General features: G+C 50.8%; 1 protein-coding gene across 9 annotated transcripts in view; it reads right to left on the bottom strand.

Annotated features, from left to right (window-relative positions):
- The window catches only part of DCTN1 (dynactin subunit 1), an 84,221-nt gene extending 62,346 nt beyond the window's left edge, over positions 1-21,875 (bottom strand). For 2 of the 9 annotated variants that reach the window (XM_040589826.1, XM_040589835.1), the window contains exon 1: positions 9,103-9,435. In XM_040589826.1, coding sequence (XP_040445760.1) covers positions 9,103-9,135 — 33 coding nt within the window. In that variant the 5' untranslated portion in view covers positions 9,136-9,435. Of the gene's footprint in view, positions 1-9,102; positions 9,437-15,360; positions 15,539-15,602; positions 15,753-21,762 lie in introns of those variants that run through there. The other 7 variants (XM_040589817.1, XM_040589863.1, XM_040589845.1 and 4 more) reach the window with 6 other exon arrangements.
- Between the last annotated feature and the right edge of the window lie 73 nt (positions 21,876-21,948).

The raw sequence follows: 21,948 nt of genomic DNA, 5'->3' as shown, positions 1-21,948 counted from the left end.
GGAAGTTCCACCGCATTTCACTTGCTCCAACACCAATTTTCTGCCACAGCGACTCCTTTCCATGCAGTTGTTCAAGAGAAAGAAAAGACCTTTTCTCTGCATCAAACCACTCAGATTGCAGCAAACTACCCAATTAGTGCAGCCGAAAGAACCCAACACCAGACTTCACTGAAAAGGAGAATAAAACCATCACACCTGGCAAGCCTTGCACACACAGCTGTCCTAAAGCCTCTGCTCTGCAGTCAAGCAACTGGGATAATCAAAACGCAGGTAAAAGCCTCCAGGATGTGCAATTTTCCCATTTTCCCAACTAGGATTAGATACCCAGCACAGGATTCTTCTCTGTAGTGGTGTGAAAGGGTCGACCAAAATAATTTACATTACTGCAGCAAAACACAAAATTATGCAGATTACTGTAAATCTGTTGAGTAGTCTGAAAAAAATTGCCAACTCAGGTAGTGTTCCCTTTCAAAGATTGCTAATGAAAATGCTAGAACACATTTCACCCAAACAAGACAGAGAGCTTCCTATTTCTTCTCTACATACCCAGTCACACAGGCAAAGCATTTGAAGGTTACTTTTTACATGGTAAAATAACTGAAAATCCCCCAGGGGCCACAAAACCTCAGTTTTCTCTCTGGAGGCACCCACGGACAGCCAGGAGAAAGGGCTGTGGATATTTTATGTCCTTTATTTCGGGTACCCGTCTGTCCCTCCCTCCCAGCTAATCCAGCCCCCTCGTCCCAGGGCGATGGTGCCGTACCCCGGTGAGCGTGGCTGCACCAGCATCCATGGGCGAGCTCAACCCTGCAAGTCATCTCCGCTGGCAGAATCGTGAGCCGGGTAAGTAAATGGCTTTTGGTAGGCTCTGGCAGGTAATTTGTAACTGCAGCATTAGGTTCAGACTAAGCCTCCGAGTCATAAACATAAAAAAAGGCTTTAAGTTTCTGGGGATGTTGACCTAAAAAGTACAACACACATGTATAGATAGCTGTCCCAGCTGCTGTGTCCCAATAACCCCTGGAAGCACTCCGCTGCAATGAGCACTATGTGTCCGATGCCGGATGAAGGACACTTCTCCATCACACCACCTATTCCTGTGGTGTGTCCGCTGGCTTTGGCACATCACTGTGTTTCTGTCCCAGGAACAGCAGAACTTCACCCAAAGCTGCTGATCAATAAAATCAAGGATATTCAGCCTTTGGCATTCACATGGTGCCGTCTCTAAAATATGCACAAAGGAGAGAACTAAAGTCTGCAAAGCGCTATTAAACTGGGGTTTTTTTAAAAAAAAAAAAAAAAGCTTAAGACAACTGTATTCTAGGGCTAAAACAAGATGTCAGTCAAAACCAACAGCCAAATTAGTATTACCTATTTCTTAGCTCCTTTCCCTCACTCACCTCCTTCCCCAGCGAAGCCCTGCGCAGAGAGCATCTCCCTGAAGACACTGCCTGCATCCCAACGGGATGAGAGCATTTGTGCAGCAGCACTGCGCTCTCACCTACCCACATGGGGCCAGCAGGGACCTCACCGGGTCCAGGTAAGTCCAGCTGGGACCTCAGCTGTCCAGCAGCCTACACACGACCCCTCTTCTGTGAACAGTGCCCACGTTCGCTGGATTTAGATTATATATAAGGGAGAAGTTCTTCCCTGTGAGGGTGGCGAGGCGCTGGCACTGGCTGCCCAGAGCAGCTGTGGATGCCCCATCCCTGGCAGTGTCCCAGGCCAGGCTGGACGGGGCTGGGAGCAACCCGGGCTGGTGGAAAGTGTCCCTGCCCGTGGGAGGGGCTGGAACTGGATGGGCTTTAAGGTCCCTTCCAACCCAAACCCTTCCATGATTCTGTGCTGATTCCATGATTTAAAAACCAATGGTGCTGGCACCCATAGTCCCACTGGTGGCACGGACACACTCCTTCGAACAGGCAGGGTGACAGCTATTTGTGCTGAGCCTGGGGACAGGACTGCGGGGGGGTTGGAGCAGAGACAGAGCCAACAGATCCACGTGTGTTGCCACATTCCAGGAACGTGCAGTTCAAAATGCCCCCCTAGTCCTGGCTGCCAGGCTGTGGGACCTGCAGCTCCAGCGCTGGGGCGAGCCCCCTCCACTCCACAAGCCACTTCCCACCTCCAGATAACAGATGTATTTAACAATATTTCACCTCCAGATAATGGATTTCATTAATGATAGTGACATCTCAAAAAAGTTTTGCCTTCATCTGTCTCGTGACTCCCCCCAGCCTGTATGGACGCAGGTCAGTCTTATGGTTTATTTGCCTCAAGTCATCAGTTGGATGTTATAATTAACACAGCAGCCAATTAATAACATATGGGTACGCATCACCACAAGAAACTAATAAAACCAGTCGTTAACATCCTTCTCACACATCTGCGATCTCATTAGTACTGAATGACAAAAGTTAACGCAATTAAATCTGGCAAAATTAGGTACACATTTTCAGTGTCAAATATAAAATTATTTTAATTTTGTAAATCTATCAAATAAGGTTTCATTTAAAAAAACAGACAGAAAGTTTATTAATTCCACAGTATACTTGTGCTGATTGTCTTCCCTTCCCAAGGAAGTCCGTAATTTGTAATATCAACAAAAAAGCATTTCAGAGTAACTTTCTCCAAACACACTTTGCTTACCCCACCTTGCCAAGGAACTTCTGGTGTAGTGTCCTGCCCTAACCCTATTCCCCAGTTCCTCTTCCTTAACAGGACCTCACAGGTGACAAAACAGAGGGTACAAACATCCTTCCATGGCTGGACGCTGAAAAGTCCAGAAGCTCCTTCTCCACTAACACGCGTGATTTTGGGGCATCTAGAAGACAACGTCTACCAATACAAAGCTCACCCCGAATAAAACTGCAACAATAAGACTAATTAAAAAGGAACATCAATAAGCTGCATTTCCACTCAGAGCAAGGATTTCCTAAGGTAGGGCACTGCTCAGCCCCACTTAAGAAAAAAGAACAAAAAAATAAATTTGCTAAGAATAGTTAGAGAAGAGAATTTAAGGGTGGCCCAGGAGTTTGAGAGCAGAGCTATACCTGTAAAATTAGGCAGAATCATCACTGGGCAGGAGGAAATTCCCGGCAGGAGGAAATGCCTGGCTTCTGCAAAGGTACACATGGATCAGTGCAGCGCCCTGAAACTGCTAGCAGGAATGGCCACTGGGTCACATATGTTTACACACACACACACACCCCCCAGGAATCTCCAATCCTGCAAACAGAGGAGCAGCACAAATCCCTGGCTGGATGGGGCTCAGAGGGTCAGGGGGACACGTGGCACCTCCTCCTCAGCAGGAGCCAGCAAACCCTCCGGCAGCTGGGTGAAGCAGCCCCTGCCAGGAGCACCTCAGCCCCCACCTCCTATGAGCAGTTTTTATGACTTTTATGATCTTCTCCAAATCACCCAGTGGATAAATCAGGGTGTAGGGCCTGCGTTCACACATTCTTACTGGCCAACTAGATGCAACGATGAAAAAAATCCTTCCCGTTGCTCCATGGTCACACAGATGGCCCTTCTGCAGTGAGGGAGGGGGTTTGGGGGGTTCAATAGAGGGGACATGGTGCTAACTGGAAAAAAAGGTCTGTTTCTTCACTTTACAATGCCTGTGAAAGCGCGGAAGCGTTCTGTACTGCCCGAACCTGCTGGGATGAAGCACAAGGGGTGGAAAAGGACCTGAAGGGGCTCAGTGAGGTCCACCCAGAGCTCTGCACCACGGCTGCAGCTTCCCAGCACCCCAGGAACGGGGCTGTCCCAAGTCCATCCACCTCTCGGTGGGAAGGACAGACTGCCACCCATCGAGGGGCAGGGAGGTGCAGAACACACACCATGGGGGGTGGCAGGTATGGTCACTGCCATTACAAAAGGAACAAGCGGAACATTTCCCCCCGACGCACATCAAACAGGAGGAAACACCTCCAGCTCCAGGGAAGGCCTCTTTGCACCACCACAGAGTTCAAGCAGAAAGGCCAAGCTGTCTGAGGTTTGGCTGGGATAGAGTTAATTTTCTTCTCAGTAGCTGGTAAAATGCTGTATTTTGGATTTAATGTGAGAACAACATTGATAACACCTGACGGGTTTGGTTGTTGCTGAGCTGTTTATACTAAGTCAAGGACCTTTCAGTTTCTCAGGCCCTGCCAGCAAGAGGGCTGGGGAGGGGCGCAAGAAATTGGGAGGGGACACAGTCAGGACAGCTGACCTAAACTGGCCAGAGTAGGGTATTCCATGCCATGGAAGATCATGCCCAGTATATAAACTGGGGGAAGTTGGCAGGGGCTGAAGATCATTGCTCGGGGACCAGCTGGGCATCAGTCAGCAGGTGGTGAGCAACTGTACCGTGCATCGCTTGGTTAGGTTGGGTTTTTTCCTTTTGGATTTTATTCTTCTTTCCCTCTCTCTCCTTTTCATTACAACTGTTGTTATTATTATCATATTTAATTTTATTTCAATTATTAAACTGTTCTTATCTCAACCCACAAGTTTTACCTTTTTCCCCGGATTCTCTTCCCCACCCCACCAGGGGAGGGGAGGATGTAAGCAAGCGGCTGCATGGTGCATAGTTGCCAGCTGGGGTTAAACCACAACACCAAGCCTACTAAGTACAACGCTATCACAGCACACTCCCAACAAAATAACCACCGACCTTCAGCCACAAGTATTTTTTTAGGGCAGGATCTCAATCATCATTCACGTCACACCAGGTGCTTCACTTGCTTCTCCCAGCACCGCTCACTGCAGCTCAAACTGAGAAGCACCACGGTCCTCAGCATCAAAGTGCATCTCACACCAGCCCCGCTCAGATATCCTGTGAAATACGCATGTGATTGTTGCAATAACCATTTTCAAATTCAGTAAGTGTTCTGAGCTTAACATTAAACTGTGCCTCTGAAGAGCACTGATAACACTAAGGCAGTGCTGTGTGGTCTACAAGTGTCTGGCCAATACAGAAACCAATCAAAACTTACACACTGAAGGTCCATTCATCAATCAGCACTAATTTATTACAAATGTTTCCTGAATCCTTACCATTCAGGAAAGAAGGGAGAGCACAGAATGAAGCCTCTAATGTATTCATGCCCTTATAAGACAAGACAATGACTCTCTAACTTGCTTCTATCTAGAATAAGGCTACAGGTCAAGATGCGCTGCTCCAACCTGAGAACAACCGTGCACATCATTCACCAACACCTCCATGATCTTCAGCTCAGGAGCTCAGCACGCTCCTCCTCCAATGCCACGTAACACACCCAGAATCTCTAACCAAAACCCTAAGTAGCACCTCAGACCCAGGTAAGCCATGGGTTCACCTCCCCAGCTGATCACTGCTGTCCTCACTTCAGGACAACACACCAGAATCAATATTTTCTTCTTGTTGTGTTGCAGCTTGCCATGACCTGCACTGCTGCTGGCGTGTCAGATCGAAGCAAGGATCAAGCTGAATTCTCTGAGGACTCTGCCCTACCTCAGCTCTCCAGCACTGTCGGACGAACCCGGCTCTAACCTGCCTGGCTAAACCCGAGACTGGTATTCTCGTGACAATTCAAAACAACGCAGTTACTGCCATTTCAGGTTTGAAAAGAAGAGAAACTGTCCAAGCTGGAAATAGTGTGCCCCCACCCACCAGACAGGCATTCCCACCTGCGTTCCCAGCTGGGGACCCCACAGCCTTCCCGAGCAGAGGTGGAAGGGCAGAGCCAGGTCAGTGGTGGGCCAGGGAGGCCGGTGCCCACCTGCGGCCATTCCTTTCAGCTGTGGTCACAGTCCTCTGCCAGCTGTGGCTAGATGGGAGCAGCAAGAGACACACCAAACACTTGGGGACAGTCATCCTTGGGGACACCAGGGCACAACAGCTGGACACAGCAGCCGGTGACACAACCCAGAACTTTTTCATGCCTCCAGACACGGCACAACAAGGTGGCTCCTCGCTGACCTCTTGCTAACAGCCAGAGCATGCCTCAAGAGCTGCACCTCGCACACTGTGGGGTCTGCCCTCTGCTCTGTGGGCTTCGCCTCAAAAAACCAACAGACAAAACTTCAGGTGGGGTCGAGTTTTAGGAACTCTTCTCCTGTCACCAGTGACCAAAAAGTCGTCTTCTGCCAGTGCCCAACGAACAAGGGAGGCATGAGCACCCTCTCTGGTCACACTGACCTTGCCGGCAGGACACACCAGTGTCTGGATACCCAAATTCTGGGCAGCGAGAGCAAGGTGGCGATACACTGGTGGTGAGTACAGAGGATGGAGGAGCAGAGAGCTGTAGGAAGCCCCCACAGATGCCAGCCGATGGAAGAAGGGGTACGCACTAGAGGCCAGAGTCACCCCCCGAGGCTGCTCACCCAGTAAGAGACTCCGAATTAGGCAGGAGCCCTCAGGAGATCTGCATAAGCACCAGCATGAACAATTCGTAACAGCTCATTCATCACTCCCATGCAGCAACAGTCTAAAGGGCAAATAAGCTGCTAAATTACATTAGATGAGAAATAAGTGTACTCCGACAGCAGAGGCAGCGTTCCTTCCTCCCACTCTGCCAAACCTGCACTGCAGGGTACCAACAGCCAGCTCGGGAGCCTCAAGAAGGGGCGCAGGGGAGGTGGTGGGGATCGGGTAGCCAGAGAAGCCAGCAGGAACGCTGACCCACCAGAGCAGCCATCACCGCCGGTGCAGCAGCAGGCCAGCCTCCAGCAGGACAGTCCCCAGGTGTGCAGCCCAGGGGAAGCCAGCACGGCAGGAGGAGCAACTCGTACAGCTTGCCAGGCCAGCACGGACAGGGCTGGAGGAGAAATCTCCAGGAGAGGAGCAAGCCCCATGGGTGACATGTCAGTTGCCCACCTGCACCATTAATAGGAGACTTCACTCTGCACAACTGCCTACCCAGCACCCCCCTGCTTGAAGTATTACACACATTTACAGACTATTTCCTCAGTTATTTGAAGATACTGGTTATTAGTCACTGAAAAATGGATGCAATTCCCAGTGACTTGACTTGTGATTTGAGCGTGATTTAGGTCACTACTGTGTTTCATCTGAGCATAACAGTTTCACTGTTTCACTCCATTATAGTGGGTAACCCAAGGAATATTTATTGTGTTCCTTCCAGAAGCCAGACTCACATCATTACGCCAGCACACAGGGACGCCTCCCTCAGTGCAGATATGACTAATTGAACCTCAAACTGTCATTCAAGGTACAGATCAAAAGTTTCAGGCGAACCTTGAACACAGCAACCACCCCTGAAAAGCTCCCATGACAAGATTCATGACCACTGGTTAAAACGCTCTTAGCCTCAAATTCAAGATGTGACCCAACACGGCTGGAATAAGGAAAGACTTGGAAATAATTCTAGTTCCTGTTAAGTCTAGTTATTACTGAATAGACAGCGTGTGGTGCTGCCATACCGTCCCTATTGAAAGGAGGGGATTACCCTGGGATTAAGCACAGACCCGTCACCCAGTGACACGGTGGGGGTGGTGGCCATCTCACCCAGCAGAAGCCAGAGCGGCGCAGATCTGCACTGTCAGACTCGCAGATGAGCCAGGGTGAAGCACCCACCATGCAAACACCACTGTGGCACTGGATTTACCCTGCTCGAGGCAAGAAGACAAACACAGACAGTTTGGGTGTTTCTGAACACAATGATGCCAGCCACAGCACTGGCGTATGGCCACCTGTCCCCAAAAGCCTCATCTGGACACTGCTGGGACAGGCAGTCGCTCCAGCCCAGCCGGAGGGGCTGGCACACTCGGTCCCCGCGATAGCAATTTCAAAATGCAATTTGAGTAAGACACAGATAAACCTGCCTGCATCCAGGAGACACAGCTGCCGCCCTGCCTGACCGAAATTCAATGCAGTTATCAGGCCAGAACTGTCAAGACTCAGGTTGAAATTTCACCTTCTTCGTCCCGCTCCCCCCCACTGAAAGCAGGAACATTTCGCAAACACACAGCCCGGGAAGCTCGGGCAGCCTGCCTCCATCCACCACAGACATCTCCCAGCGCAAGAGCGCTCCGCAGCTGCATCCCTGCGCAGAAAGACGCTTTGACCCTGCACAGGGTGGGTAAAGCAACTTTCCAGCCTCACACTATCACCAGCAGCCCCGAGCCTTTTTCTGAATGGCAGCTGCTCTGTTCAGCGGCCTGTGACCACGCAAGCGAACCGTTTTGGCCAGAGACCAAACCACACACAGGCGCCCCACCAGTGGTGGGCAGCTGCGGGCTGGGTGCTCTTGCCCAATGCCCTTCCCCAGGCAGGCAGAGCAGTCGCAGGTCACACTCCTCCTCCAGGTTTTTTTGGGGGCAGCCCCCAGGCTGGACACAGACCTGGCATAAGGGGGGCAACGGGAAGGGGTCTGCCCTCCCCAGCTCTGCTGAAGCGCAGCCCGCCCACCCCTGCAACCAGCCCCGGAGTTACAAAGCACTCTGCCAAGTTGGCAAGCACAAAGTAACAGAGACACCGAAAATGCACTGCCCAGTCCCCAAAACAGCAAGTGTCTGGGACACAATGTCACCGCGCCGGCGAGGAAGAACAAAACGACAAAGAAAGAAACTCCAAAGAAAGGCCTCGCTGTAGGGCCGGTGCCCAGCTCCGGTTCTGCTGCCCACCGCACAGCCCAGGGTTAACTGCAATACGGTAAAACCTGGAAATGATTTTCAGGCACTCGGAAGCTCAGTATCTCACCATGCAACCTGGAAAATAAGCAAAGAGGAAGGAAAAAACACGATGCAGAAAGGAAAACAACGCCAAATCTTTGTGCTGAAAAGCCCTAGAACGATTCTGTCATCACCAGAGGCTCAGCTGACGCCTCATTGCATTATCAGTGATAATTAACAGCAAATGCAGACTAACTTAAATCAAAAGGACTCGACTACTAATACAATTCAGACTGTTTATCTGCCCACCATACATCATAACAGATACTGTTAGTGATGAAGATATCAAATTCCAGAAATAGAAAAGCACAGGAAACAGCATCTAGATTTCAGTATAAAAACAGATACATTTTTCATTGCAACAGATAGCATTAAGATACACCACAATATTATCTAATGGCATAGCCAGGAGTTTGTAAATAAGTTTCCCTCCCCCCAGCTTACCCGGCTGTATGTGTGTCTCTTGCTCTGGGCCATGCTGCCGCTGGCTTTTCCTTTATTTTAAAGATTTATTATTTTTAGATAATGGTCTCAGTTCATGGCCAGCAGTAATTCAGCAGAGGTTTTTCATGTTTCAGCCGATCTAACCATCCCTGTGTCCCCCTGGCGAGGCTCTGCTGGGTCTCACAGAAAGGGGAAAAAGCCCTTTTCTGGCAGAGGATTCTTCAATACAGGGATATACAAAAATCCAGCCCAGCTGATGGAGACTACTCTGCGCTAGTGCTGCTCCAGACTTGTCACCGGCGCTGGCAGCTCGCTGGGTCCTAACGCTACCCGGCTCCCGGTAGCGCCGCAGGAGAAAGGCAACGGCTGTGGGCAGGCCCTGGCACCGCGGGCACGGCCACCGCTCGCCCACCCGTGCAGGAACTGGCAGGGAGATGGCCTCCTCCCGCCTGTCCTGCTGCGCGGGCAGCACCTGCTGCTGGGTGCTGGGCAGGGGCCACCCCAGTGTTCCCCTGCCCAGAGCCCACCACCTCAGCCATGCTCAGTATGCCCGCGCTCCCTCTGGAGCCCCCGCCAGCACCGAGGTCACCCCCGTCTGCCATACCTTGCTCCTCTCCCCCAACGCCACGTCCCTCTGTGGCAAGGTTTGAGGAACAGTGCAGGTTCTCTCCCCAGCGCCCCGCGGCCAGCACCGCAATGTGAAGGTGGGCACGCAACTGCGGCATGGTGACCGAACAGCTCATCACGGGGCAATTTTTTTAAAAGCAGTAATTGTTCTTTCCCTGGTTGATCTGAACAGATGTCTAACTGAAGTCATCAACCCCTCTTTTTCCCAGAGCCGTCTGTGGCGTTAATGGCTGCCAGTGAAAGAGCAAGCGGGGCTAATGGCGGGGCTTTGGCAAGCCACCATGCCCAGCCACCTCATGCTGCCATAGGACACCAGGACCCCGCGCCCAGGTGTCCACCCCAGGACCCCAGCACACAGAGCCCTCCCCGAAACAGCAGCCACACAGTGATCCGTGATGACTGCTTGCAACCCATTTTAGCACCCAGCTGTGGCAACCATAATGAGGGCAACGAGATACCCAAAGGGAAAAACCAACATCAGCAAGTTTTTAAAAGGGTGAAGAGGAACCTGCTCAGGAAGTTCTTGATTGGTCAATATGGGGGCTACATTTTTCAAAATATGCATTAACGAATATATCCTTTGGTCCCTTATCTCCTGTACAGCTGCAGATGACTCCTAAATATTTTATGAAAGGCAGACAAAAAATGCAAGCTTCACATCAGCTATCTTAAAGCCCACAGCTGTGCTGAAACTTCACGCTAGGAACCAGGCTGAAAAGTCTGAAAGCCATGCAGGTACAGCGATTGAGCAGAGCACAGTGCTGAACAGGGATGGCACACTCGGACAGAGGAAGACCAGAACATCTCAGGGAATTAAGTAGATGGCCTTCAAGGATACAGCAACTGCATCAAAGGGAATTAACTTTACAGACACACGTCGGAGATGAGTGAGACAAAACTTAGCTAGAAACTAGGACTTCATCACAGGACTAACCAAGAACTCGACCAGAGCAACCTCAGACCTCGCCAATCACCACGTAAACCACAGAAATGTACAAACCACCCAGGGTGAGCATGCAGAAAGGTAACGGCACCCACCAGACAAACCAGGAGAGGCTAGCCCCGCCGGCCGGGGAGCCCTGCCGCTGTTCCACCAGACTGCTTTGAAAGCTGCAAGCTTTTTATCAAAGGACAATTATATTTCTCGTGCAAAGCAAAGGTTAAATTATCCATTAGATAAGCACACTGCAGCCAACACACCTACTCCAGGTGGCCAGCACAAAGGGAAAGTTAAAACCGTTCTGCAGCTCCCCAAGCACTCTTCTACAGAGACAGGAACGTCTGCACTGAAGTCGTCGCCCCGTTCACTACGCTCTTGCAAAGGGAACAGTCACACCTATGGAAATCCAACCCACAATCACCAAGAAACTTATTAAAAGGCAAAAGTATCTTCCCATTCCCCTGAACTCTGCATCTTCCCCAGGAGACATCAGGGACACTAGATGTCCTGCATTATTTGAACAAAACACAACACAACCAAAACTAGTCAAAGGCAACAAAATTACGAAAAAGCAAGACTAGCATCAGCTCAGCTGAGCCAGTACAGTGGGAGAAACCCCATCTCCAGCCTCTCTCAGCCTTCCCACCCATCAGAAATATTTCTGGCGTCTGCACAACCTGTCAGGTGAAAGTTCCCAAAGCGCTTCATGACAAGCTCCAGCCCAGAGAAGGACAGGCCAAACCACAGTGACCACCAGCAGAGACCAGAGCACAGGAAAGACCAGAGGATGATGTGCTGGCCGAGCAGCAACAGGCCATTTGTCCCAGCTCAGGTCACTCCATCTTTCCCTAAAGACCACAAGACGAACACAGCCCACCGCTCTGGGAGGAGGATCTTGGTACTCCCCCTGTGCCAACCCATAAACAAAATGAAGGAGGGGTGGGGGCATCGCTGCTGCCACCCCTGGCAGTGAAGATGGTTTCAGAGCACGGGAGTCTCCTGCTCACGTTGCAGACAAATCCAAAGATTTGGGGCAAAGAAATCCCCAAAATAAAAATACCCCTTCTGTCAAATTCCCTCCACAAGGACTGTGCATGTGTTAGAGCTCCCTGCTCTGCCCAGGCTCACGAGACTGGGACTCTTTTTCCTGTCTGGTAAGTATTAAACCAAAAGTTTTCCCTTTTAGAAAATCCATCAAGTGCTTTTAACCACAGAAAGAAGTACCACCTCCAGCTTCGGAAGTCTCCAGTGACTTGCGGCTGGGATCTGTGAGGTTACACTGGAAGAAATGTCACCACATTTCACCTTTTTCTAATAGCCTTCTCCTCTGCAGCCACTGCTGGCCACTGGTAAGGCAGGCTCCTGGCCGACATGGACTTTCGCTCCGACCCAGAACACTGCACCATGCTCTTCTCCAGCACGAGCCACATCCACTCCATTTATTGCATTTTATGTTTTCTCTTTTTAGCCAAGGTCTGGATTTTACCAATGAGGGAGCTATTTACAGGCTGCATCTCTGCAGCAGCAGGCAGGCGTGGCACCAACCGTGCCCCCACAAGGCAGGGGCGGCCCACCACAGGGGCTGCTCACTGCAGGGTTCGGCACGTATGTGGCTTCGGACACCTGCGGGTAACTCAAGAGCTGCAACCACAGCATGAAGTAAAACCCGTTAACGGTGTCGGGGACGGGAGGAGGCCTGGAGAAGTGCCGATTCGGGCTGCTTTCACACATTTCATTTAATACAAGAGGAAAAAAGGTTCTTGTGATCAAGGCGTGGGACAGACTCAGGACACCTGCAATCTAAATATCAAAAATTTTTTTTGTTTTCCTGTGTGACCTCCGAGCCTCTGAGGCTGGGGCAGAGCCAGAGAAACAGCTGGCTGTGGCATAAGACATATGAGAACTGCGGACGCAGCCCTTGCTAAACAGAGGGCATGGCCATCTTGCACAAATATTTGGAGGGTGCTAACTCCAGCAGAGCAACAGCAGTGTTTATATTCAAAGGAGAGGCTGGAATGACAAGCAGGGAAATCAGGTTAAAGAAACCCTTCTACAAAGTACAAAGAAAACTGGGAAACAGCCACAGAATTTCAGAGGGACTTAAGAAAGTGCAGGGGAGCGAAGGGTCCTGCAGCAGCCCAGGAACGGGTGACGTGGGACACTTCCCCCTCTCAAAGGATGTGAACAGCACTGTCCTTCCCACAGACCCCCACAAATAACAGAAATGCACCAAAACAAGCAAAATACTAATAAGTATCAGGAAGGCTTTCCTTCCAGCTAGGCCAGCTGTAGCTAGGAGAGTATTTTTTAATTTAAAGAGAAAATTATAAATGCCACATGGCTTATTTCTCCCTCCTCCTCCCATCACAGAGTTTTCCACATCAAACCTGAAGCACAAGGGAATTTTTTCCCCCTGAAGCATCCTCCCAGAGCCTGCTCTACCCATCAGCTCAGCAGCCAGTACCCAACCACAACAGACAGCCAGCACCACGCTCCCACCACCAGCACAAACCTACACCAAATTGCCCAATTCCCCCTCAGCATCACCCACAAACACAGCAGTGATGGAAATCAAACCTGGGTGAACGAAGCCACATGAAGAAGTATGCAATGCAGACAGTTCCAGTAAGAACACATAAAGATTTTCTAATATACAACTAGGGACTCGTTACAGTTTCATTGGAAAGCTAAAAACAGTTATGCAAAACTTGGGAACATTTTACATTTAAAACAAGCTTATGATTAACCCCAAGAAGGACAGTAAGTTTGTGGCAATTTTAAGCCTCTGCAGTCTACACAAAAGCTGCCAACAAAGGAACAGGAAGAAGCTTCAATTTCAGGTCACTTAAAACTAAATTAAAATTAAAACATTAGAGAACATTCAAGCGGCTTGCTGTAGCGTGGGCAGGCTCACGGTGATCAAAGCATGCTCTCTCCTTGTCACTACAGTGCCAAGGCTGGAACCTGCCTTCATTTTCCAAAGAGCCCCCTGAAACACGCAATGCTACAGCAGGACTGGCACTACAGCAGACGGTAACAACTACCAATGATGCTTCACCAGTCCCCTGAAAGCTTCCCACAGAAATCCTACAGCTACTGAAATAGGTCAGGAACAGGAGCTGAGCCACCAGAACCTCATGCCAATGGAGCACGCCTGCCACCCAGAGACCCTTGCCCCCTGGTGATGCCAAACTTCAGCACCCCGCAAACCACCCTAAAGCTGCCGCCAGGTCCCACAGGCAGCAAGAAACGCTTGTTCCCTCCGAGGGCAAGACGCAGGAATGGGATCCCAACAGCTGCACCCAAAAGTGCTGGAGCCCAGCGCCCAAAAGTGCCAGAGCCCAGCATCCAGAGCCCAGGGGACACCATCGAGCACCCCGAGTTCTGGGGGAGCAACTGCTGCCACCCACCCCTCTGGCTGCAGCAGGCAGCCAGCAGCATCATGCTGGAGCCAATGCACGCTGCTAGAGCAGCCTTGCCAGGAGCACAGCCCACCCAGGGACCACTGGCCCCGCAGCACTGGAGGGCTCTGCATTCCCTCCCGCTTGGGGACCCCCGGCTTCGCACACCCACATGACAATGGGGAGGGTCACATCTCCGAGCCCAGATCCCCACTTCCCAACTCTGCCAGAGGGTCTGTTGTCTGTCAGAAGGCACTGTGCCTACCCATCCTCATCCTCCTCCCACCCTCACAGCTGGAATGCTGTGGTCGGAAGGTGGAGGATGCAGGGAGGCTGCAGCACTGGAGGGTCTTTACTGCCCCAGACCACAAGGACATAAAACGTACCAACTCCAGCCCTCTGCATTGCTATTTCCTAAACAAATAATGAAATCGGTATTAACAAAAAAGCAAGAGCCTTTGAAAGCAAGTTTGTGACCAGACCAAGGCTGAACACTAAAACTGCTGTCTGGCTGACCAGGAGGATGTATCTTCGACACTTTCAAAGAGATACTATTTCTTAAGGTAACAAAGTTACATACCACCATTTTCTGTTTTCATTTCTCACTACCTGGACTTTGGGTGAAAATTAAAACTTGATGGGAAGGCAAGCAGCCCAGGTTAGACAGTAGTTTTATTAGTTAACTGAAACCACATTACACAGGGATACATAAAGCTTTCTGTAATTAAAGCACTTGGAGATAGTCTGAAGCAATCAGTGCAGAAAGAAAAAATATCTGTAAAATGAAGGTGGCTGCTGGCTGCTGCAGCCTCTGTAGAGCGAGATTTTGGCCCAAAGCCTGCTCTACAGAGAGGAAGACAATTTCATTTTTCTCCAAACTCAGACACAGTAGTTTTTGGATGAACTGCTGTTTCAATCAAACAAAACAACCAAGATGAACAAATCTTCCTGGCACTTGCAGAGGCTGCTCCAGCCACCAGAAACTACAGCATCCCCTTTCCCACAGAAACATACCCCATTTTCTGATTTACGTTAAAGCTTTGGAATAAATGTACTGTTTTAACATCCTTTAATAGATTTAGTTTCGCAAATCATAGGAAATGTCAGCATTATCGAAGACTCACCTTTTACTGCCCAATCCCCAGCTGCACTCAAGGCAGCTCTTGCCCCATCCATCTCACAACTGCATGCAATGAACCCCCAGCCTCTGACAGACCATGGGTGCAGTTTATTCCCAAGCAACATCAGCTGCTGGGCAAGCCAATTACCTGCCTCCAGGTCCAACCTCACCTTTGAGAGCACCGACAAGACAATTTCTTGTTACAAAAGGGCACCCTGTGTCCCAAGCGGGGATGGTTCTAGCAGACCTCCTTGCACGCTTGGTGCTGAGAGAGATGACTCCAGAGCAAGGACAAGGACAGGCAAAGGCAGAGCGCAGAGCAGGGGCCGGCACAGCAGGGAAGGGACTGGCACAGTGGCCCGGCACAGCCCCTTCTCAGGCACCAAGGTATTTATTAGGCAGTAACACGTACCGCAAAAGCTGCCTGTGTGTTTGTCCACAAATCCAGTTCAGGGGAGCTCAGGAGATGTGTATTCGGCTGGGAGACTGAACTAGATCAGCTTGGGGCATACTTCACACATCAAGGTCATTCTTGCCCAAGTCTGGGGCAACCTTCATTCACCTGCAAAAAAGTGGCAAACATTACAGACCTCCACAGGTTGCCCTTTGTGGGTGAGGCATCCCTCCTCCCCAGGGACATAGACCTCTCTGCACGCTGTTCACAGCCACAGCTTTGTCAGGACCCACAACGGTTGTCTGCTAGCTGCCCAAAGCCTCGGTGTCATATTCATCATTACAGATAAACTATCATAGAAAAGCCAAGGAATATTCTGTTCAGAACCTTCAGACTTTTTGCTGAAATCTGGGATAAAAAACAGTCCACAGGCTGAGTAGCTTGAACACTAACACCTTATTCAGTTTAAGCAAACTGAGCAGGAAATTTAAAAACCTTCAGGAAAATCCCCACTATTTATTTAGGAAAAACAAAACTTCATCTTATTATATTTATATATTTTTTTATATTTTTATATATATATATATGCACAAACACATACATCTCCCCATGAAATTGCTTCAGCAAAGCTTCTTTTTGATTTATAAGCAGCTCTTAGTTTTCCAGCAAACTTGTGTTCAGAAAAGCATTTCTAAAAACAGCACTTCAGGGCTCTGTCTTTATTGTGTCCCTATAAATCCACAGAGTTTGCTGAGTTTAAGATTTTTTTAATTAAACTCCAAGTGATGCATACGCCCCTAGGTGACCTGAAAATCAGCCTGGGGTTTTTTTCTATTCCTGCCCAGAAGGAAAGAAAGAACTCAATCTGCCCAGTTATACCTGCACCAGCTCCCTCCTCCTCCGAGTTTGTTCCCAGTTATGAAAGTCAGCACTGTTCAGCAAAATGGCCAGGTAGATGAACAGCAAACTACAGCCCTGTACTTGGTGCCAGAGCAAATCTCAACTCCAGCTCCTGTTTCAGCACTGCTAGCAGGAGCGCAACCTTATTTTTATCTCCGAAGAGCCACCTATATGAGGCCAATAATACAGAGAAAAACCTGCTGAGCCATTCAAAACCTTAATTAAAGTTCTCCTGTGCCAATGACATCCAGTAACAAACAACAGATACTGTGCTGTTACAGTGAGGCTGAAGCCCACTACACTGACCAGTACTGAACCCGTAAATTCTTTGTGCTTTCCATGTGTCTGTATCACAACATGTCCCGGTTTATATTTAGAACATGATCTTTCTGGAGCATGGAGTATCGCTCATCCTGTCCCCGCACACCCGCAGCACAGGAAGGTTCTTGTCCACAGCTTGGGCTGCTGCAGACCACAGTGACGCACCAGCCACGCAACCCTCCCTCTAACAGAGGCGGTCACTACCTAAAATAAAGGACCTTAGCCTGTGTCACTCTGCAACAACATAGCCCTACGTCTTTTGCTGTTTGAACCACGACAAGAGATGGGGCTTGCAGAAACAGTGTCTATGACAGGCAGGCAACACCATTGCAGAGAGAGCAGAGAACACCCAAATCTTGTGCCCCAGCGCTTGGCACAGCACCAGGACACAACAGAAGCTGACCTGCTGAAGGCCACGCTGCCATCCAGGCACCAGGAGAAAGTTTTCCGGATCCCTCGCCTATTTAAAAGCAGGTTGTCAGGACCGGCTGTCCAGTGCAACACTAAATACCAGCCCTGCATGCAGCCAGGCTGCCGGAGGAGGAGACGCAGCCCTCGCCCAAGCCCAGCACTGTGCTCACTGCAGGGCACCCCGATTCCCAAGCAAGAACCGATCCAAGGCACTAGGACCCGGCGGGCAGGCGCTGCGAGCCTGCGCCCTGCACAGCTGCACCACGGCACAGCACCGCTGCAGCCTAGCCAGCCAGCCGCCGCTCAAGGACACCGCAGCATGCTCCAGCTGGCGTTTCGTACACCACAACTGTAATCATTTTCTTTTTAGCTAAAACCAAAACTCTCGGGATTGCAATCGATACGCCAGCAGCACTGCCGGGAGATGGTAACCATGGCGACGGACCGAAAAGCAAAGGATGCTGCGGACCAGCCCGGGTGCCCCGGTAGCAGGAGGAGGTCAGTCGATTTTAGCTCATCTCCATCAAAACAACTTATTCATTATTTCACAGCTGAGCACCCTTCCGCTGCCATCGAGTCCCAGCCACCAGCGTGTGTATGTCATTTAGCCTTCACTATGTTTAATGACACCAAGAAAAGCTGATTTCAATATATGCCTGCCCTGCTTTTATCGCTCAGAGTTAGAACAACCAAAACTGTTCCTTCCTTGTGAGACTTGGATCAGCTGCTGGAAAAGCAGCTGGTCCATTTCAGCATTTATACAGCTGTCTTTGCTTTGTTTTCTGAGCAATTCCCATCCTTAACAAACTTCCCCCCTTCACTTATTATGGAATGCTCAGCCAGCAAGCCCCTACTTCCCTCAGTGGGCAGAAAACTGAGGGCACCCACAGCCTCTCACCAGTGGCATCACCAGGGGCTGCAAGTCCTTCAGCAATCCATAACAAACAATTGAAAACCCAGCCGGAGAGCATTCCTCACTGTGCCAAGAGGAGCGCCCAAAGAGCTGCACGCGTAGCCACGACAGTCCCTGCATGCTTATGGTCAATTTTCTTCTTTACTGTTTCCCATTTCTTAGGTATTTTTCAAACAAGACAGACTTGTAAACTCCTTAGGAACGGGTGCAACCCACACAACACCCCCGCAATTCAGCTTCCACAAGCCCCGCTTGGGACTTGCAGCTTTACAGCGCATTCGTACAACACAATCACCCGAAGGAAAGCCTCAGCTCCCAGAGCTGCAGCTCCTGAAGCCTCCCCCCTGTTAAAAATCAGTTCAAATTGCTCAATGCTCCCCCGCAAACATTTCAAAGGAACTTAAGAGTGCCTTGCATTTAATTTAGCAAGGGACCCTCCTGAGCGCCTGTGAAGTAGGTCACAGTCGCTGTCTCAGCTTCATGTTTGGGAACTGAGGGAGAAAGAACAGGAAAGAAGAAACTGGTCCAAGGTCATGTGCCAAGACCTTGACAAGATCTTAAAAAAAACCCCTGAATATAACACCCACATCCTATTCAAAGGCCAGCCCTTCCTGGTGAAGTCCAGGGCTGATGTCAGGAGCCCCACCAGGCATGCTCAGGGAATCTCATGCCAAACTCGAATGAACTGGGAGCTTTTGTTAACAAAAACAGAAAAACAAAGAGCTCTGCGCTGAGTTTTTGTCCTCATCTCTGCAACACTGCAGAATGCAAAGAGCCCGCGCACAGAGAGGTTTTGCTTGCTGAGCACTGCAGGAGCTCACCCTGGCTGTGAAACCAGCCATGACTTACTGACACAACCTATTGTCAGCTATACCAGAAAGACAGATTTAATTTATAGAGAAGAGGTTTAGGACCCATGGAGGCTCTCGTCTGGCAGGGCCACCAGAGGCGACCCCCTGATGGTTCAGCTGCATATCAGCACCCAAAACTTACTGTTGCCATGCAACAAAATACCCATTTAATAGCAAAACCCCACCACAGCCCCTCAGCTCACACATACACCTGGCAAATGTTTTGGGAAACTCCTCCAGGGAAGGCTGGTGGAGGGGTCGGCAAGCAGGGAAGGATTAGAAGATGGTCAGAGGCCTGGAGCCACTCTGCTGTGGGGACAGGATGGGAGAGTTGGGAGGGTTCAGCCTGGAGAAAAGAAGGCTCCAGGGAGACCTTAGAGCACCTCCCAGTACCTGAAGGGGCTACAAGAAAGCTGGAGAGGGGCTTTTCACAAGGGCATATAGTGACTGGACAAAGGGGAATGGCTTTGCACTGAAAGAGGGGAGATTCAGATCAGATATTAGGAAGAAATTCTTCCCTGTGAGGGTGGCAAGGCAGCGGCACAGGCTGCCCAGAGCAGCTGTGGATGCCCCATCCCTGGCAGTGTCCCAGGCCAGGCTGGACGGGGCTGGGAGCAACCTGGGCTGGTGGAGGGTGTCCCTGCCCATGGCAGGGGGGTGGGACTGGATGGGCTTTAGGGTCCTTTCCAACTCAAACCATGCCATGATTATGCTGGTGTCTCTGGGACGGCAGCACAGGTCTGGTCTCCTCTCCAAGGGTTCGTGCCCTCCTGCAGCGCTGCTTTACCCCTGGAGCAAAGACAAGGCTCTCTACATATTCACCTCCCCACACTGCCAGCAAGCAGGATGGCTCTTCCACAGCCCCAGCACAAGGCCATGGCAGCTGTGGGCTGGCACCATGGCAGTGGCACAGGGCAGGCAGCTACTACCACAGTCACAGTACATTCAGGCCGAGTGTGAGGGACTCTCTGCCACACAGTTCAAGTGTGGGGCTCACGTCCCTTGTGTTGCAGATGAAAAAATTTCTTCAAACCCAGAAAGCGAAAGCGTTGATCAGAAAAATTCAAGATACTGATTAAATGCAGCAACATGAAGTGCCAGCGTTATACATGGGCAGGCGCACAGCTTTTAACACACAACCTACAACATCACAGACTAAACACCGAGGTATGTGGCCCAGTCCTCACTCGATCAATTACTCAGATATTCTGCTAATGAGGGCTCCAGTTTGTGCTCTCACAGACAGAATCATTAGCTAGAAAGAGCCATACTGTATATGAAAGGAAATAACCAGCTCTAACAATTCCACTTTTATCTTTGGCCATAATCAGCCATAATGCACATGTGCAATTAGCCCAGTTATTAATTACGCAAAGGCTAAGTCATTCCTGCCCCTCCTCCAGCTCAAAATTTTTCCAATCCAACAGATGACCCCTTCAGCTTGCACAACTTATGGCCTTTCCTAAATGCTACTTCTTAAAACTTCTCTTCATTTCTAATAACATTTTTGCTCAGCATTTAATTTAGAACCAAAATTTTATCCAGACAGCAAAGAGGCAGGTTATCTGCCCAGAAACTTCCCACCCCCCAGTGGGGAAACTCTCGCAGGACAGAACAGCCCTGTGAGTGGTACACGCTACCGAGAAAGGCACGCACTGCTCAGAAGCAAGATCTTCTCACATTTCACAAATAAAAAGCCACAGCTTGGAGAACATTAAACATTCATGTTAAAGGTTACACCTGCAAAACGAGTCCCATCTTTACTGTACTAGCCGAGGAGCTTCCACAGGCAATCGAGAGTGACTGTTGTTTTTTTCCCATGATGCAGGTTGCTTCATCCCAGACAAGTATGTCATGAAACTGCTCTGCCACATGCCATGCAAGCAAGCCAGCCACTATTTCTCAGACGGACTAAAGGTTTCCAGCACCACACTGAGGAAAAAGGTGAATTACACAGGAAACAACCTCCAAAAACCCATAGCTACAAACAGCATCCGATTAAAGTGAAAGATGACGCTTTTTTTAAAGGAAAAAAAATGTAATGTGTCTCTGAACACAGACAGCTCTGCTACTGTAACACTCCCCATGGCACACTGGCCTCTCGGACCTGCTCTCATCTGTCTTTATATTTGCCACTGGAAACAGAATCTTTGTTTTTTGCTGCTGGAAATAGAATCTTTTGCCAGAAACAGAATCTTTTATTTCTACAGACGGCTCATGTGTTCAGTCGCTGGTCTCAAGGCGACCGCTGCGTTACCTGCGAAAGTTTCCTTCTCCCAAGCAACCCAGCCCCTCGGAGCCAGACAACACTGCCGTGGCTGCGGGCACCTGTGCCGCAGCAAATGACGTGCCCGGCTGGCGCTGCCACGCCGCCGCCCACCGAGGTGCCGGGGGGCTCCAGAGCAGAGGAGGGGAACCAAGATCCTGTTTGCATCACAGACACTGGCCGCAGCAGCGCGGTGAGACCCCCGCTGCCTGTGCAAGCACGGTGCCGGCAGCAGGGGCCCCGGGGCGGAGGGCTCAGCACCCAGCAGGATGGGTGCTCCCCCTCCCCACAGGGGGAGGTGCCCCCGCACCAACCCCAACCACACGCTCCTCCACGGGGGGAGAGCTGCCCCCCCAACCTGTCACCCCTCCCTCACAGACGCTCCGCAGCGGAGGGGACTCTCCGCGCCCCAGCACCCACACAGCACCCTCCCCCGCCACATGCACACACCCTGGGGCGGAGGGAGCCCCCGGCCCAGCCTCCCCGCCCGGCCGAGCCCGCTGCCGCGCCCAATACCTGCTGCCCAGCCGCTCCCCAGCGCCGCTCCCCGGCTCCCGCTCCCGGCAGCCAGCGGCGCCCGACCGCCAGGACCCCGCTAGGACCCTCCGGGCTGCCCGCTCCGCCGCCACACCGCCCGCCCGCGCCGCCGGCCGAGCCTGGCGTCAGGCACGGCGCGGGGCAGCCTCAGGGGGAAGAAGGGCG

Source organism: Falco naumanni, chromosome 1, assembly GCF_017639655.2.
Source record: "Falco naumanni isolate bFalNau1 chromosome 1, bFalNau1.pat, whole genome shotgun sequence".
Lineage (NCBI taxonomy): Eukaryota > Metazoa > Chordata > Aves > Falconiformes > Falconidae > Falco > Falco naumanni.
The sequence above is the reverse complement of the archived record's forward strand: the minus strand, read 5'-3'. Positions and strand labels throughout refer to the sequence as shown.